Source organism: Camelus dromedarius, chromosome 26 (genome assembly GCF_036321535.1).
Source record: "Camelus dromedarius isolate mCamDro1 chromosome 26, mCamDro1.pat, whole genome shotgun sequence".
NCBI lineage: Eukaryota > Metazoa > Chordata > Mammalia > Artiodactyla > Camelidae > Camelus > Camelus dromedarius.
The window spans coordinates 23,859,463-23,878,453 of record NC_087461.1 but is presented as its reverse complement, the minus strand read 5'-3'; the positions used below and the strand labels follow the sequence as shown (position 1 = coordinate 23,878,453).

General features: G+C 41.7%; 1 protein-coding gene across 5 annotated transcripts in view; it reads left to right on the top strand.

Moving 5' to 3' along the window:
• Positions 1 to 679: 679 nt before the first annotated feature.
• The window catches only part of ODAD2 (outer dynein arm docking complex subunit 2), a 147,007-nt gene continuing 128,695 nt past the window's right edge, over positions 680 to 18,991 (top strand). For 4 of the 5 annotated variants that reach the window (XM_064479542.1, XM_031444554.2, XM_031444556.2 and 1 more), the window contains exons 1-6: positions 4,063 to 4,969; positions 10,324 to 10,481; positions 11,726 to 11,927; positions 12,557 to 12,663; positions 12,844 to 12,980; positions 15,551 to 15,667. In XM_064479542.1, the coding sequence (XP_064335612.1) occupies positions 4,644 to 4,969; positions 10,324 to 10,481; positions 11,726 to 11,927; positions 12,557 to 12,663; positions 12,844 to 12,980; positions 15,551 to 15,667 (1,047 nt within the window). In that variant the 5' untranslated portion in view covers positions 4,063 to 4,643. Of the gene's footprint in view, positions 763 to 4,062; positions 4,970 to 10,323; positions 10,482 to 11,725; positions 11,928 to 12,556; positions 12,664 to 12,843; positions 12,981 to 15,550; positions 15,668 to 18,991 lie in introns of those variants that run through there. The other variant, XM_031444555.2, reaches the window with a different exon arrangement.

The following is an 18,991-nucleotide window of genomic DNA, read 5'->3' as shown; positions in this document are numbered from 1 at the left end:
GCTATCATATGGAACCCTGACCCTTAAAGATCAACAACATGGATTTCACTCCTAACTTTCATACTCTAAAAAAGAGAAGGAAAGATCCCCAAAGGCCAATTTTCTCTCTCATTTCTCAACGTTTCTGCAGAAAGGCTGTGTTTTTGAGCGGGGTATAACCCTAAAAAACGTGCGACTCCAATATTTGGTGAGAAGCCCTGCGCTCTTCCTGAGAAATCAGTGCAGATGTAAGGTGCACAGACCACCGCAGGGAACGCGACAGGACACCTGTCCGGAAGCCGGCGGAGAAACACAAAGCGCTGTTTGCAACCATACCATGCTCTGTTTGCTTTCTGTTACCTTGCAAAGTTGCCGCTGAAACGCCTAACTGCGCGGGAACCATGGTAAACATCTCCCGCCTGCTGGAGCGGGTCGGGACGCGCCCTCCAGGAAGGAGGACGGACAAGCCGGTTTCCAGGGAGGGGACGCGCGGTCGGGACGGGCGGGAGCACCGGGCGGCGGGCACCCGGGACCGGCAGCGGGCGGCGGGCGACAGGGACCGGCGGGAGCGCGGGGCGGCGGGCACCCGGGACGGGCGGGAGCGCGGGGCGGCGCAGGCGCACGCGGCTGCGGCGGGGCCGGACTCCGAACGCGTCCATCGCGGGGCGGGACGCTGTGCGCAGCCGCCCGGGCGCCGGCTGTTTACCTGGCGTCCTAGCAACCGGCGGGCCTGCGCGGGGCGGGGTGCGGGGCGCTGGGCACCCGGCGCTTTGGGCGCTGCAGGTGAGTACGGCCCGCAGGCGCTGGGCGGCAGCCGAGGGGCTCGCACCTCCCCGGGGACCCCGACCCTGCTGCCCGAGCTCGGCTCGCACTGGAGTCTTTGCAGCCGTCCTCGTGGATCGAGAAATGGGGGGGGGGGGCGCTCTTCGGCCCCGCTTCTGTCCCACTCCCGGCTTCCCTTTCTGCCCTGCCCCCCGAGATCCCCCCTCCCCCCTGGGTCTCCCATCCCCATCCAGGCCCTGCTTCCCCGCGGACACCTTGCTCCAGTCCGGGCCTGGGGACCTCCTGTTGCTTCCCCTCCGCGCCCCGTCCCCACCCTGCTGGGACCACAGCCACATCTTCCTTCTCTGTTTTACTTCTCCGGCCTCCTCACTGCCTCTCGTTCCCTCTTCCTTCTCCTCCGCTCTTGTAGCTTTGCCTCCATTTCCCTATACCGTCTTCGCCGTCTGCCCCTTCTCCGTCATCCCTGGAAATGTATCCTTGAGCTCTAATGCTGGACTGTCGTGTAACAGGGCCCGGTTGGTGCCATCATCGCGTGTCTCCGCACACGGTTTGAGTTTGCTTTGATTCAAGGCTCGATTCGTGTCAGTTCTGAAACTTTAATTTTTCTGTAGGGTCTCACTGACTAGCTTCTTCATCCTCCGGATGCCAGGGTATGCATGTTCTCCCAGTCCACGTTACCAGCCACATGTGTAGGTCCCACAGTGGATGCTTGTGTTTCTGGAGCCTCATAAAAGAGTTTGGTTTTGCTTCTGCTCAAGTGTTACAGCAATTATTCACGAATGAGTTTCATTTTATTAATGATACTGGAGGCTAGCAACGGATCCTTAAAAAAGAAAAATAAATTCTATTACATCTATTTGGATGAGTAGAGAAAATGAGTGTAAAATGATTCTCAATTTATGAAAACAAATACATGCACAAAACTTTTTTCCTTGTAATTGTTAAATTTCAAAAGTTTAATTCAAAGATATGTACTCTGTATTAATATGTGTTCAATGTAACCATGGTTCTCAGGCCTTAAGGACTCGTGGGTTGACAGTGGGTGGAAACTTCAGAGCAGCCTGTCTTGATAAAAAGTGTTAGTTTTTGTATTTTCACCAGAGTTGTACGCCTTTGGAACACCACTGGAATTAGTGGAATAAATGCTCTAGCTTTGGGTCTCTTGGTAAATTAAGAAGCCATTAGAAATTCCTCATACTTAGATAAAAAAACCCAAGATTATTTTTTCTTTTGAAAGCTCAGTTAGGCCTGTAACGCCTTTTTTTTTTTTGCCCTTATATACATATCTTCTTTGCTTCTTTGAGATTTTGTTCTACGTTTTTCTTCCCTAATAATATTGTACTTGCCTTCTGGATCCTCATGGACCTTCTGCTAACCAGTCTTCTTAAATCAAGCCTGTCCATTGCCGCAGCTCCTGGTTTATTAGACTCAGAAAAGCAATTTTACTAGAGTCAGGTATGTTACACATAGTCGTTAAAATATTTATCATGATGAGAAGAACTTTCTGCGTTTCATAGCTCCTTTTTAAGTGTCTTTCAGGAAGTTACTATATGGTATGTTGACTGCCACAGTCTTATGTAATTTCACAGTTTTCTTTAAAGAGGTGCATGAAGGAAACGATGCACACAATACAGCTTTATAAACCAAAACAAGTTTGTACTTAGGATTAAAAACAAACACGACCAGGGGAGGGTACAGCGCAGTGGCAGAATGTGTGCTTAGCATGCGTGAGGCACTGGATTCAATCCCCAGTGACTCCATTAAAAATAAACGAATAAATAAATAAGCCTAATTACCTCCACTCCCCCGAAAAAATTACGAAGTAAAATAAATAAATAGAACTGTCCACCTGAGCCTTTCTATATAAGATAAACCTGTTTGGACTTATTCTCATCAGTTTGAGATCAAGATTATCACTCATAAACATTAGTACATGCTTATGTGTTCAAAATCTAGCAATAGAAATAAAACACTGGAATACTAAAACAAATGCACATAACAAATTTGCACATTTTTTGTATACATTTTATTTCACTAGTGCTTTTACAGACATATATGTACATATATTTGTATATATATATATACTATTCTCAAACTTACCTGATCCAATTCCTGTCTTATAACAAATATTGTGTAATGCCCACTTTACTATTCTGAAATCAAAATCATAGAAAATAATCCTACCCATGTGCATAGTTTTAAATACCGACAGTGCTCTAACTGTGAGATAAAGGAAGATAATAGTAATGTATCAGCATGCTAAGTGCTCAGGTACCACCATATTAGAATATATAATGAAGTAATCAGTTGTTCCAGCCTTGTGTAGAATTACTGTGTGTGCAGTAGCTCCAAACTTAAACTGTATGACTAGCATTTCAGTCAATGTCATGATTTTACAAAATGCTGACCTCCTGGTAAAGGTGCAGATAAAATGAAATATGTACAACCTTCTTTTGATTTATATGACAGTCTCAGCCCTAGAAAATTAAGTGCATATTAAAACTGTGAAAAAAACCCCTTTGTGATTATTTGTCAAGTGGAGATAGGTTGTAGGCTTGGGTATTAATTATTTAAAGCTATTTACCTACTAGATGCTGGAGAATGCAGCGTAATTCTCCCTTCTGGGGGCTGCCCGGCACATTGCAGGACATCTGGCATTCCTGGTCCTCGTTACTAAATGCTGACAGTGTCCCCTGCCTATCATTTTGATAATGAAATATTTGCACACTGCTTCTTAGCAGCCAGTACTGCCCAATCAGAGACCTCCAATCTAATGTCTCTGTTACTGGATTTCAAGATTTAATATTGCACGGAAAACACGATCTCCAAATCTTTTCTGTAGAATCTTGATACTGAGCTTTTGTGATAATGATGTGGGGAAAGCTAATTATATTCTTTAACTTTTTAACCTTTCTTCTGATATTCCGGACGAAAGGTTTTAATGATCAGTGTTATTACAAATGAGGAAATAAACAAGTATAGAATATCTGAAAAAAAAAAACCAACCTTTAAATATCCAGTATGTGTTAATGTCAGAACTTGCTTTCTAACTGTGACAGCTAATGTTATGTTTTAAAATATCTTCTTTTAAAGGATAATTTCTATTTAGCTAAAGTGAAATTTATTTCAATTTCTGTTTTCAAGTTTATAATGCTACATTCTTTTGATAACCAATTTAGATAAACAGGCTAAAAAGATGCTCATTCGTTCTCACATTTGTTCTTAAGAAAGTTATAAATGGCAATAAGATAGTCCAGGTGGGATATACGGGCAGAGAGCACAGTATTTGGATTGCTCAGGTATTTTGATTAATAGGATCAATATAGTTACACCAATTTTCAGAAAAAATTAAAATTATATTCCACTTCATGTTCTGATTCTACTTTTTAGTCATTCAGAAGGCGCTCGGGGGACTTTCAGAGCTCCCAGAATCATTCTCATCAATCATCATTGTGCTGATGCAGATGCATGATGATGACAAAGAATAACAGAATCCAGTTTAATGGCATAATTCTAAGCAGTGTGTGACCCAGCTTGAAGCAGCCTTGCTCACCGAACCTCTGGCCCCAGCAGAGCTGTGAACCCAAGGCCTTGATGCCAACATTTTCCAGTTCTTTTTTCCACTCTTGGACTTTTCTGTTTCCATTTTCTGCCCGGCTCTTTGAATTCTCTTAGGCCTAGGAAAATGAGAAAGAAGGTATTTATTCCAGGGCAGGCAGCTACAGGAAGATCCTTAAGTCCTTGTCAGTTTTATCTTGAGCTGGTTCAGGGAAAGTGAACTATTTTACTGAATTGAAGAGCATTTGGATAATTGAAAAATCGGCCTCTACAATGAAGAAGCAGAATGTGGGCTGGGCAAGTACTAGCTTAAAACCTGGAAGATGAAAAGTGTTCTGGTGGGAAGGGGGATGCTGGTTCTCCCTCTAACTGGTTCTGCTCTGATACAGTGTGTGCTGAGCTCAGATCTGAACGTTAAGGATCCCATGGGTGTGGCGCTGACACGGTCAATGCAGTGGTCTGCTGCGGGACACGGGACCAGGACCCTGGAAGTCACCCCTCTGAATGAAGCAGTATTGACAGAAATTGTTATGTTTGTGGAGAGTTTTATCTATAAACACCCTCAAGAGGCAAAATATGTTTTTGTAGAACCACTGGAATGGAAAACAAATTTGGACCCCTCAGCATTTGGATCAGGTTATATTGTCAGGTAAGCCAGTGAATTGCTTCGAGAACTTAACATCTTCAGTTGTACATTTTTTTTTTTTTTTGTTGATTGGTTGTAGGTCTGGGGCAAGTCACTTAGCCTTTGTGAACCTCAGAAATCTCAAAGAAAACTGGAGGCACTCGGGTGAAATCTAAGGATATTTTGTTTGCCAACACACTATTTTTTTTTTTTTAATTTCATTTTTCTGGGGGAGGGAGAGGAGGTAATTAGTTTTTTACTTACTTATTTTTAATGGAAGTACTGGGGATTGAACCCAGGACTCTGTGCATGCTAGGCATATGCTCTGCCGCTGAGCTATACCCTCCCCTTTCTGGCCAACAACTGTTTATCAAATTTCTAAATTTGAATTTCTTCTGATAAGGAGTTCATTCTCCAGGTCACCACACTCCCAACATACGCTGTTCCTTTATGTCTGGTCTTTGCACTCATGTGACCTGCCAGACTCCACAAGGCATTGATTTTTGTGACCTCCAATCCTAGACAAAATCCCTTCTGAGATTTAAATCTGTTAAATCTATGGGGCGGCAGAGGGAGAGAGGTAAATTCCACTTAATATAAGGGAAAGACTTATTAATAATTAGCATTGCCCTCAAATGAGAACCTTCCAATTTCTTATCTCTTAGGAACATAGCTAAATATATATTTTATATGTCACATAAATTTATATAATTATATTATACTTACATAAAATATATTATACATATAATTCTACATGATAAATATAAATTCATGTGTACTATTTTGGGGGTGGGAGGGTCAACCTCAGTTTATTTTTCACTTCAGACATTCTGAGCCTCTTTTCTACCCCCAGTCCCACTTTGGTTCTGCACATAAACTTTTAAAGTCTGATCTTATCATATAAAAAAAACTTTAAAGTCTAATCTTATCAAAAACAGTTCTCTAACTAGTCAAAACTTCCCATAGATGCCTTTTCCATTTTTCTCCCTTTGGGATTATTTGTGAGGATATGCTTAGAATTTCATTTTTAGAATCACAAAACCATTCTTGAACTGCATCTCAAGAGCTCTTCAGTTCTGATGTCATGGTCTACCTCCTCTCTGAATTCTCTGAAATATTTTAAAATTAATTTTTAATTTCATTTCTAACTGTGCTTTTGGTCACTTTCTCCCAAAGGGCTTCGTTCCTCCCGCCTAAGTTTAGTGGAGTAACACACATTGTTTCTTCTGACCTTGGAAAGACGGACTCATCTGCAAAATCAATTAAAAACATATGAACGCTTAGTACAAAGATGGATTTAAAGCAAATGTCAGAAGAGATCAAGATTGTTGTATCTTGCCTCTGTACTAATTTTATATTCCAAGCACAGACATGACCACATCTGTGACCTAGTTAGGGGGGCTGTTATACACACCTCAGACATTTTGCCTTTTCTTTATCCCGGTTCAGTTTCTTTTTGCTTTATTTCCATTTTTATGTCTCTGCATACAGTCTTTAGTGCAGTGTTCCCTCTTAAGCAGGATGCTTTGCCATTCTGACACCACCTATGTTTTGAACCAACTATCCCGTGACTGTCTTCCTTCTGTCAAAGTTACCATGCAACTTTTCCTTGGGACAGTTTTTCCAGCCATCATTCTTGTTTCTGACCTTTGTTGACTGGTATCTTTGATGTTGGGAGAGATAAGAGGGGTCTGATAGTAGTGCCTGTTACATTTGTGTTTTGATGAAAACCAGATAGGTACTGACTGCCTGGAAGAAGGCAAGGATACAGCTGAGATTTTGGTAATAATGGAAAATACCAGATTCTTCCTCATCCAGGTCTTGACCATATCTCCTAAACCAAAGAACTGTCAGCCACCCACAGCCACTTGGTGTTTGCTATGTCCAGCAACATAACAAGTGATGTAAACCAGAGATGCCCTCAATGGCCAGAAGAATGTATTATTAAAACAGCCCCACTACCTCCTTCCTTGCCCTCTGGTTCATAGGCACTCTTTTTGCTTAGCTGCTGACCCTTGGAACACCATTTATTCATTTATTTAAAGTGGGGGAAGCCATTCTTTTCTCAGTCAGGGGTGATATCTCTAAGTCCATGTTGTTAGCCAAGTCATCACGGAGGATTTATTTAAGCTTGGAGTCTCTGGACGTGTTTCCATCAAACAGGAATGTCCTTGGATGTTTTAGAATAAAGGCAGACTCTTCTTGGGCATACACATTCTCTCATCCCTCTTGCTCCAAAACAAGTCAGTTTTATCTATATGGAAAGTCTCTTAAAGTAGATAAGCTACCCCCATTTTTGTTGATCTCTGCAGATATCTGGAGGACTATATTCGTACTTGTGGCCTTTCTTCTCATTTGATGCAGCTCTGAATGCACTCTCTGAAGCGGTCAATAAAAGTTTGATCAGCCTTCTTCTCAAGTAGGCTCATCGGCAATTGACACTGAAACCGATCCTTCAGTCACACAGAAAGAGGTTTTCCATTTCACCTGCTGTCTTCTTTCCTTTTGCGCAGATGGTCATTAATTGAACAGACAGGCACAGAACTTTTCACGTTTGCATGATTCATTCGTTTCCTTTAGAATCACTCCCAATGTACAGCTGTTCATCCTGTAATATCATCTCTCCACGTTCAGTTTTGGGGAAAAAATATCTCTACTTTGATTTTAATGGAAACCATAGGTTTCTTTTTATCACCATTTTCAATCACTTTTGTTCTCATCAGACAGGATGAGATTAATAATCTTCCTAAAACACCTCCGAATGAAACCCAAATCCATTGCAAACGAAGGACAAGTGACACTACGGAGCTGAGGTGCTTCAGGTCTCCAGAATGTAGCCTGGGAAATGTGCTAACTGGGAAAGCATTCAGAATCGATTTGTGAAAACATCGTTAGCTATTTTCTCCTTCTCTGGGAGAACTATTATTTTTAAATCGTGTCTGTTTTAATACTGCTCTATGTTTATTGTGAATCTGAGTCTGCTGTGTCTCCGTGATATGAGTTGGGACAAAATCGGATGCTGGTGCGAGTCCTGTGTGGTTGAGAAGCCAGGATGCCTGAGCAAGGGCCCTCTTCCCTGCAAGTAATACACACTTCGTACCTTTTTGGTCCTTAGTTTTCTGATCAATAGTCGAAGGGCTGATTTCCATGATTTCCAACCTAAAAATCGCGTTGTTTTATGAGACAGTAATAATTGTATTTTGGTAAAATTTCTAAGTCACAGCATTAAGGTTTGTTATTGAACCCTTTGTTGTCCATCCCTGAGAATGACGAGAGTTTCTCAACTATAGCTTTATTTCCTATGTTACTGCTCAGACACACGTTTATGGAGTAGCTACTATGTTCTGAACATGAAACCAGACACTAGGGGTTAATAAATCAGACATTTTCCCGCTCCCCTGCAGGGTCGTCTAAACTGAGGCTGTTTAGCTCCCTCCCCCAGTTGCAGTGTAGAAGTCCCTTGATCAGGTCAGTGGGTTTCATTTCTTCTTTCTTTCGTTCTTCTTGACCTTCATGAGGCGGGTGTAGCAGTTTTCTTCCAAAGAGCTCTTTCTTCGGGCGCTGGAGACTGTGAGCCCAGAAGCAGAAGCTGCTTTTCAACAGTCCTGCCTACGGCTGGAGTTATAGTTCCTCTTGCTCCAGCCGGTGGGAGGCTGAGCAGGGAGTGATGTCCCCTGTGCCCAGCACTTCCCCTGGGGCTCCGTGGAAGCTTCACTCTCCCAAGCTAAGCAGCTCGATACCACGGGTGTTCAGTCGGCCCGTAAGTTAGTCCTCCTATCACCCACTTAGCATGAGCCGCCAGCCCAGGTACAGGCCTTTCAGAAGTGTCCTCCTCAGTCCTAAGGACACGATTCCAAAGGCTTTGAGGGAAAACATACATTCTGTAAGCGACGCACGTCACTGGCCAGTGTGGAAACAGTTTGCTCTGTAATTTCTTTCTCGTATATTTATTGAACACCTTGTGCACGTGGTTACCCTTTGAAGTACTGGGGATGGAGCAGGGGCCAGACCGATCGAGTCCCTGTGGTCGCTCCTGTTGCTGCTGGAACGAATTACCATGCAATTCATGGCTCAAAAGCACACAGATTTATCACCTTACAGTTCTGGTGGTGAAAAACCTCCAATGAATGTGGGCAGGGCGGTGTTCCTCCTGGGGCCTGGAAGAAAATTCATTCTTGCCTTCTCCAGCGTCTCAAGGCCACCTGCACTCCTTGGCTCATGGCCGCGCACCACCCTGACCCCTGTTTCCATTGTCACGTCACCTTCTCTGACTTCACCCTGCTTTCTGCCTCTTTAGAGACCCTTTGATTACACTGGACCCACCTAGATATTCCAGAATAGTCTTCCCATCTCAAGATCCTTAATCTAACCTGTCTGCAAAGTCCCTTTTGCCACGTAAGGTAACATACTCACAGGTTCCAGGGATTAGGGCATGGATGTTTTGAGGGGAGTCATTACTGTGCTTCCCACAGTTCCTATCTTCTTGTTCGTATTCCCTTGAAATAGTGTTAAAAGTAGATTGAGTCAGATTTACTTTTTCTGATGAACTGTCAACATTTCACAGCTATGTATCTGCGTTACAATTTAAGATATGTTAGGTCATGTCTTAAGATGTGGGAAGTTCTGGCAGGGATATCAGAATATAATAATTAAAAAAGTGCTAGGCCATTTAATTAACGGTGTTAACTGGTAGAAATGTATAGAAATATCACTACCATAAAAACATCTTAATATTTTTTACATGCCAACCTGAAAAGGTCTCTAAAAAGGACAGAAACATCAATCTAGGAGAGCTGATAATTTCTGATCAGGGAAAATCCTATTTAGAAAAACTACTTTCTACCCTAAGGTAAACCAAATTTGGAGGCTTGGAGTGGGAAAATAATCCACAGAGAGGATCTAGTTTGTCATTTTCCATAGCTTTCTTGCTCAAAAACAGAGTAGCCAAGAAAATTCCTAACCACCAATTACTGTGGTGTAAAAATTTTATAAATAAAATAACATTAGAAATCCACAAAACATGAATGGTTCTGTAGAACCAGTGATTAAAAAAAAAAAAGATGTCCAATGCATTATTAGAAGAAACAAAACCAAAAATTCTGTTTGAGTTCACGTCGGTATTCAAGAAATTGCTTAACATTTTTCTTCCTGGATATATCCCTGCTGCTTAGTACGGTTGCTAATAAGTCTGGGGAATTAAGGGTCTGAGTGTGGAAGAAAGTGGGAAATAGGTAAGCTTCTGAGAAGGGGCTTTTATATTCTCTGGGTTTTATCATGAGCCATGGGAATAATTTGTTGAAATGTCTTACATTTAACTGCTACTGGCATCCAGGTAAGCTTCAGCTTTAAAAAAAAATTTTGTTTTTTTCATTTTTAAGTGAGACAACAGTCAACTCAGAAGACGTTGATAAAAACGGACAGCCTTTGCTATTTCTCTCTGTACCGCAAATTAAAATTAGGAGCTTTGGGCAGCTGTCACGCTTCCTGTTTATTGCCAAAAGTACAAAGCTGAAGGAAGCACAAGCATGTATTGAAGGTGATATTTACATTCTAGTCTGTGATTTGAACTCTCAGAAACATGATCTGGGGGGGACTCATTTGTTACAGTCTCTTGAAAGAAGTTGTTTCGCCTACAAAGTAAAAAGCCCTATGTTCAATTTCATTGAAGTGTCATTAACTTTTCCTGGCTGAAATGTTACGCTTGTATCAGATTTCTGCTGGACAATGAAAGGCCTAATGCTTCACCCTTAGTCAGTTTCTAGGTTTCTAATTTTGGAGTGTGGTTTAAAGAGAACCTTCCTAGCTTCTGGAATGACCTGAGGCCTGAGCCTTTAAGGTTCCTGCCAGCGGCAAAGACAGATGTCCAGCGCCAGCCTGGGAATCCACCCTCTGCCCTCACACTGCTGTGATGGGTGGTGATCTGTTTCCTTTAAAATGAGTGTAGGCTCTGCCTTCAGCCCATAATCACCTGACTTCCATGTATCTCAGTGCTACTCGTTGTGGAATACACAGCTTTCTGGGAACAGTTACATTCATTCAGTGGGAAATCTTTTTCCTTAAATTCCTCATTTCTAAACAAAGTTTTGCCCCTTTCTCCCTCATTTTCAACCATATGGTTTTTTGGCCTTTACCAAATTCTGCCTTCGGTACCCCTGGGTTCAACATTCACAGCTCTGCCAGTCTTGCTCACGAGTTGATATTTCAGTTTTTCACTGTAATTTTGGTATGTGTGTAAATTACTGATTAGAGTTGTTTTTCCAACTCTCACACCAAAAGGCATTGAAAATATAAGTTCGAATAGGTGGAAAAGACTGGCAGTAGATCTATAGACTGAGAGAGACTTGCGCTTTTGGAGAGAAGGTATTTGTGAACACTATTCACTGGTGCACGCGCGTGCACACACACAGTTCTAGTGATCATTCTTCTAAGGAGACCAGTATTTCTCTTTCTTCAAATCAATTCTGAATGTATTAATTGAATGGCTATTCTGAACAATGCCCCACAGTCAACTTAAAAAAAAAAAGACCCTCTTGGCTTCTGTCCTATTAGGGAGATGACATACATAGAGGATATTATAGTACAAGATAGAACATCTCGAGAAGTGTATGGAAGTTCCTGAGTACAGTAGAACCTGAGAAGTAGGGATGAATTCAAATTGAGTCAATCAGAGAAAGCTGAATGAAGGAAACATTTGGATGGGCTTCAGAGAGTTCGTTAGTCTATGTTTCTTGTAGTAGAAGATGAGAGGATAATTTTTTTTAATTTACTTTTTTTTGTCAGCTAACAGAAATCCTGTAGCAAAAATCCTGGGCTTGGATTATAAAGTGATAGATGAAATCAGTGAAGACTCATCTGTATTAAGTATTCTTGATAAAATCACCAAAGATGATGATCCGGCAAGTGAGACTAAGATGAAGATTGCCATGCTACTTAAGCAGCTGGATCTGCACCTGCTCAATCATACTCTGAAACATATTTCGCTGTGAGTCTTTTCTTGAAAGAAACTTCTGAATACCAGTTATAAAAAGGACTTTCAGAGTTTTAGATGGAAAAAAAAAAAACCGCAAGAAAAGTAAAGTGTGAAAGTGGTTGCTATTGATTTAACGTTACATTTCATTAGAATAAAATTTTACTCATTGCGTGGATAATTCTAGTTCTCAATATTAAAATTCTCAGCACGGCCAACACATTCTAGTGGGGTTTCATCTGAGTCTGAAGACATTAAGTGGCCTTCTCATTTTCAAAGTCTCTTAACCTATTAGATAAATTATTAAATTATAATGCAATTATCATGTGTAGTTTGTCAGGTTTAAAACTTGTTAATTCTTCAAGTCTTTTCTAGTATTTTAAGCATTATCATTTAGGATGAAGTGAATATTTAAATGAGTATATTCAATGTTGCATTAAAGACGAATCACTAATTTTTTGATTTTTTGACAGTGTGATAAGATTGTAACATGGCTAAGATTAGCTGCAATTTTATTGTTGTAATTTATCTGCTATTTTAAATACAGAAAAAGAGATATTCATCCGATACAATGAAATGTTTTCATGTGTTCTCTGTAGACTCTTTTAAAGTATTTAAAATGAGTTTCTAAACATTTATTTCAGAGAAATACGATTAAACCCAGGGACTTTTAAGAATGATATAGAGCTGCTTAAACGATTCTCAGGAAAAGGAAAACAAACAGTCTTGGAATTTATCGACTATACCTCAGGTTCATTTTATATTATACATATTTTCATAATTATATTTTTAAAATGCTTCCATAGCTACGTTAAATATTTATGAAAATGAAAACTTAAAGTTTTGGAAAACTATTTTTTGGAAGCCAATGTATTTTACAACTTGAGGTTACGGAGCTAGCTCCTTTTAATTGATTGATAATTGGTTTCAGATTATGAATTTTCAAATGGATGCCGAGCCCCACCTTGGAGACAACTTCGAGGGGAAATTTGTTATGTGCTGGTGAAACCACACGATGCTGAAATTTTGTGCGTGACTTGTAGCAAAGAAGGAGTGTTTTTAAATGGTGTAAGTGATTTTCTATAAACAGCATTGGCTTTGGCCCTGAGCTTGGTCTCTGTAAATGCAGGCATGTATCCAGGACTGAAGCCCGAAAACAGAAAATGAAATGCTGTTCTGCGGGATTCAAGCAGATCCCCTTTGCTGTGGGTTTGCTGGGCAAATCCAAAATTGTCTCAGAATTAGCCCAGGGTTCCCCCTTGCAGGTCCTGACGTCGGTGTTCCAGGAATGGCCTTGGAAGGGGCCCGTTCCACTGCCTAAAGTGAAAAGCTCTTTAACGTAGTCAGTTCACTGGTTAATTACACAGGTATTAGAAGAAAGAAAAGTCCAAAAAGGAGCACGAAGGTCGTTACAGAAGAGTAACTGCTGCTTCTGCCCTAAGAGTTGAGGGGACACTTGGAAGAGGAGGAGGGGCTACCAAAATGTGGAGGCCTGGAGGAAGTGGCCCGTGAAGCTGGGACCCAGATGCCTGGGGAGGGGCCTGCCAGGCTGTGCTGGTGCCTCGGCATCTCGGGGAAGGGACCTGGTGGAGCTGGGACTTAAACCTCTCAAGAGTGGACCCTGCTTGCACTGGGGGTGGCCCCTCAGGGCTCAGAGGAGAGGCCCCGATGGGACAGGACTGGCGCCCACCCATCTGAGGAATGGTCACCTCCAGGCTGCGCTGGTCCCCTCGGAACTCAGGGGGTCTCCATGCATCCGGGCTCCAGACCTCTGAGGAGTGGGTACTACCCAGTCAGTGCGGGCACCTCAGGCTTTCGGAGGCGGGTTTGGCAGAGGGCAGAGGCCCAGACCTCAGTGGATGGGGTGCCGGTAGGCTGCTACTGTATTTCTGAGGGGTCATGCTGAGCCTGGTTCTGGAACTGTGAAAAGTGCCTGGAAATTTGAACTAACTGTTACTACTGGGATTAGCTGCCACTGGGGGGGTGAGGGGCCATTGCTGGGGTGGCTCCAACAGGAACGGTGGACACACCGTTGAGAGCATGTCCCTTCTTCCTCTCCTGGCCCCCCGGTCTTCCCCCTGACCCCCGGGCCGAAACACCTGCACTGGCCCAGGAGAAAGGCAGTGTGACAGATTCCCAGCCCGAGCATCCCAAAGCTGGGCGTGGTGGGCGGGCTGCGAGCTGAGAGACAGCACACAGCCTTCTGAATAATCTGGACTGAAAAACATGACTTTCAGGCTCACACCTGTTCACTGAACTTAGCTGGAAGGAGCTCAGCTTTCTCCTCTGCACAGCCCTGCCCCTGGTTGTCTTCAGTGCACATGTGGGTCTCACAGGCAAAATTTTGCAGGGAGGACCCAAGTCCTTAATGGGGACCCTGCAACCCCCGGGGACTGTTTGGAGCATTGTCATGCCTTGGCCTGGGTTGTTACCGAGATGCTGGGGCCGTGTCCTGACTGCGTGGCGGTGTTTCTTCTGACGCGGCTTTTGGTGCTTGTCTCTTCAGCCTGACCCTGGGCTTGCTTCTGCCCAGAGGAGGCAGACAGCCTAATATGATTTTGCTTTCCGCCTGTTTTGACACTTTAGAAAAGTGAAATCTCCAATTGCAAAGTAAGAGATCAAACTTAGGAGCGAAAACATTGCCAGTATCTCTGAACCTACTTGTGAATTCCTTCCTGTTTCCCTCAACTGCACTCCCATACGTGTGTGTATGTATATATGTGTGTACACACGTGTGTGTATGTGTTCGTGTGTTAGACATTATTTTTGCTTTTTTGTAATTTTTTAAAAATTGAATTACACTGTTAAGAAAAAAGAAAGAAAATAAGAAAATTTTTAAAAAAGGACTGATTTTCTTTGGCCTTCCAGAGTAGGGCAAGGAGTCTGCTTCTGCAGAAGGCTGCTGACGCGCCTACAACTTGATTTGATATGGAAACATCCAAGTGTTCCTCTCAGTTTAAAAAAAAATGAAGGACAAGGAACATAAAGCTATTCCACAATTACAAGAAAATGTATAACACACTACAGTCACATGTATATATATGTTTTTACATATAGTTATGTATGTAACACACGGCAGCTTGAAACATGTGTGTGCACACACGCGCGCACACACACACACACACACACACACACACGATGAAGGGAGAGCCACAGGGACAGGAAAGCAAGGTGACACGAGGAAGGGGAAGAGACAAGGAGAGAGACAGAGGCGGGGGGTGGAGAGACAGGTGGTTACCCGGAGGTCCTGATCCTAGGAAATGAGTCTGGCAATCGTGCTACACGCAGAACAAGAACAGAAACACAGGTCATGTTCTAACCCTGAGGCCTCTGATGACTTCGTCGAAGGCTCCTGGAGTCACACTGCAGTGTCCCACCGGAGCAGGGAGGAGGGAGGGGCTTTCGCTTCTTGGCCGAGTGGCAGCGAGCCCCTCGTGCACCCGGGCGGCGCTCGGTAAAGGCTCGCTGGGTGAGCAGTAGTATTGAGAGGGAAGGGCCTGCCTGTCCACTTCATGTATGAAGACGACCCGTGGGTCCTTTGGAGAAGAAAACAGTACGTGTGTGTGGGTTGTGATGTAGTGATCAGCTTCCTCTGCTGCTCTTCCATTAATCACAGCACCAAACTTTTTCTCCCAAAGGGCAAAACGGATGATGAGGAGGAAGTTAACTATGAGAGAACAGGTGAAATTTATAAAGACCTTGTCACACTTTTAAGAGAAAAATCAGCAATATTTTCAGAAAATATGTCTAAACAAGTAAGTTTTACTGTTTCTTTTGAACTTTCATAGCATTATATTTCTTGAATACATTTTTCTATAGTATAAAAATAATCAGAGAATAATTGTCTAGTTTCGGACAGTGCCTTCAAGTATTACAGTGTCTCCACAATATAATATAAAATACGAAATATTGTAAACGTAGTAATTTAAGAATGTTTCTGATTTTCTTTGGGTGAAAGGTATAATGTTTCAAAGTGCTTTCTAGCCAGGATTTCTTCATCTTCCCATTTGAATTAATTACACTGAGAACAAAGGACTCAGTTCTGTTATGAAAGCTAGATGTTTGGGTTACTTTTATCCTTTCTTGGGCATCCTGTGATTACTATCTAGTTGGATTCTCTTAACGTGTGCCCACTGCATGTGCGCACGAGCTGTGCTTTCGTGTCTCCCATGGTTTTGAAATCAGTCAGTATAATATTTTATGAAATAAAATTTTGGTTGAAGCTGATGTGGGTGAGAAATGATACGCAGGCAACACGAATGTGACGCGCGGGTGCTCGAGGCCAACCAGCAAGCCGACGGCAGCTCCCCAGATCCCGGAAGCAGTAACGTGTCAGGTCTGCTTTCTTGCTAGGCTGCCGTTGCCCTTGTCCTGGCACTTCTGTTTGTCATCATCGTGTGAGTTCTTTTTGTTCCCTCGTGTTTGAGCACCTGTTTCCTGGACTCCAGTTTTTCATCGTTGTTGTCATTGTCACAAAATATATATATACATAAAATATAAAATTTGCCACTTTAACCATTTTAAGTGTATCATTCAGTGGCATGAATTACATTCACAATGTTGTGCAACCATTACTCCTATTTCCACATCTTTTTCATCATCCGAAACTAAAACTCTGTACCCATTAAGCAAGAACTCTTCATTCCTCCTCCCCCAGCTCCAGGTAAACTCCAGTCCACTTTCTATCTTTATAAATTTGCCCATTCTAGGTATTTCATGTAAGTGGAACCATATGATATTTGTCCTTTTGTGTTTGGGTTATTTCACTTAGCATAATGCTTTCAAGGTTCGTCCGTGGTGTGCACTTACCAGAACTTCATTCCTTTTTATGGCTGAATAATAGTCCATCTATGTCTGTACTACATTGTGTTTATCTGTTCACCTACTGATGGACCCTTGGGTTTTTCTACCTCTTGGTTATTCTAAAAAATACTATGACTATTGGTGTATAAGTGTCAGGCTGAGTCCCTGTTCTCAATTCTTTTGGGTATTTACCTAGAAGTGGAATTTTTGGGTCATATGGTAATTCTCTGTTTAATTCTTGGAGAAACTGCCAAACCATTTCCATAGCAGCTGAACCATTTAACATTTCCACCAGCAGAGGATGAGGATTCCAGTTTTTTCACATCTTCATCAACATGAGCTATTTTCTGTGTGTGTGTGTGTGTGTGTGTGTGTGGTTACAGACTTTGTAGTAAGCATAAACATGGCATCCCATTGTGGTTTTGACTTGCATTTCCCTAGTGATTAGTCATCCTGAACATATTTTCATGCACTTATTGGCCATTTGTATGTCTTCTTTGTAGAAATGTCTATTCAAGTGCCTTGTCCATTTTAAAAACTGAATCGTCTCTTTGTTGTTGAGTTGGATGACATTCTTTATACATTGTGGATGCTAATCCTTTATCAGACAGATTTGCAAATATTTTCTCCTATTCTATGGGTTATCTTTTTACTCATCTTGAGCATGTCCTTTGGTGTACAAACATTTTAAGTTTTGATAAAGCCTAATTAGTGTATTTTTTCTTTGTTGCCTGTGCTTTGGGTATCATATTTAAGGAACCATTGCCGAATCCAAGGTCATGAAAACTTGCCCTTAAGTTTTCTACTAAGAATTTTCTAGCTTTAGGTGTCAAATGTAGGTCTATGATCCTCTTGAGTTAGAATTTAGTGTAAGGGTCCAATTTCATTCCTTTGCACGTGGATGTTCAGTTTTCTCAGCACCATTTGTTGAAGAGATTGTTTTTTCCTCACTGAATGATTTGTCATGCTTCTTAGAAATCAACTGACCATAGATGTAAGGGTTTATTTTGGGGCTCTCAGTTCTGTTCCATCAGTCTGTATGTCTGTCCATATCCCAGTGCCATACTGTTTTGATTACTATAGATTTGTAGTAGTTTAGCAGTCAGGAAGTGTGAGTCCTTGAACTTTGTTCCTGTTTTTTCAAGACTGTTTTGGCTATTTGGGGTCCCTTGACTTTCTATAAGAATTTTGGGCTTGGTTTTACCATTTCTGTAAAACACACCGTTAGGGTTTTGACAAGGATTGTACTGAATCTGTAGATTGCTTTGTATAGCACTGCCATCTAAATAATAAGTCTTGTAATCCATGGACATGGCATGTCTTCCCATTTGTTTGTGTCTAATGTCTTTCAGCAGTGTTTCATGGTTTTCAGCATACCAGTCTTTTGCGTCCTTGGTTAAATTTATTCCTAAATATTTTATTTTTTGTTGCTATTATAAATGGAGTTGTTTTATTAATTTCCTTTTTGCTTGTCCACTCTTAGCCTATAGAAATACAACTGATTTTTGAGTGTTAAAATCAGATCTATTCTTGAATGTGAAATTCAAAATTGAATCCTGCAAATTCACTGAATTCATTTAACTCAGTTTTTTTCTCATCTTTAGGGTTTCCTACATGTCAGATCATGTCATCTGTGCACAGAGGTACTTTTACTTCTTCCTTTCCAATTTAGATGTTTTTAGTTTCTTTTTCTTGCCATATTCCACAGCTAGAACTTTCAGGACTATGTTAAGTAGAAGCGGCAGAAGTAGATTCCTCGTCTCACTCCTGATCTTAGGGGAAATGCTTTCAGGCTCTCGCTGTTGAATACGATGTTAGCTGTGGGCCTTTCATATATGGCCTTTAGCATGTTGAGGAAATTCCCTTCTGATTACTTTTCTTTTTCTTAGTGCACCCCATCATTTTGGTAGAGCTTCCTGAATTAAAGAGGCCCATAGGAGGGAAAAAAATTGAGGGTTAGCATGTTTGAAAATATCTTTATTCTTCTCTCTCAGTTATTGTTTCTATAATGATAGCTTGAAAATAATTTTTACTTAGAATTTTAAAGGCATTTTTCCTGTGTGACCTTTCTGTTTTGGCTTTTCCCATCTAATGAGCCTTTAGGGTTTTCTCTTCTCCGGATGTTCTATAATTTTCATGATGATATGGTTGGTGCTGGATTTTGTTTGTTTTTCATTAATGATGACATGTCCTTCAGGACTGGAAAAATATTTTTGGATTACATCTTTAATCATTTTTTCCTTTCTGTTCTCTCTTTGAAACATTTTTTGGATTTG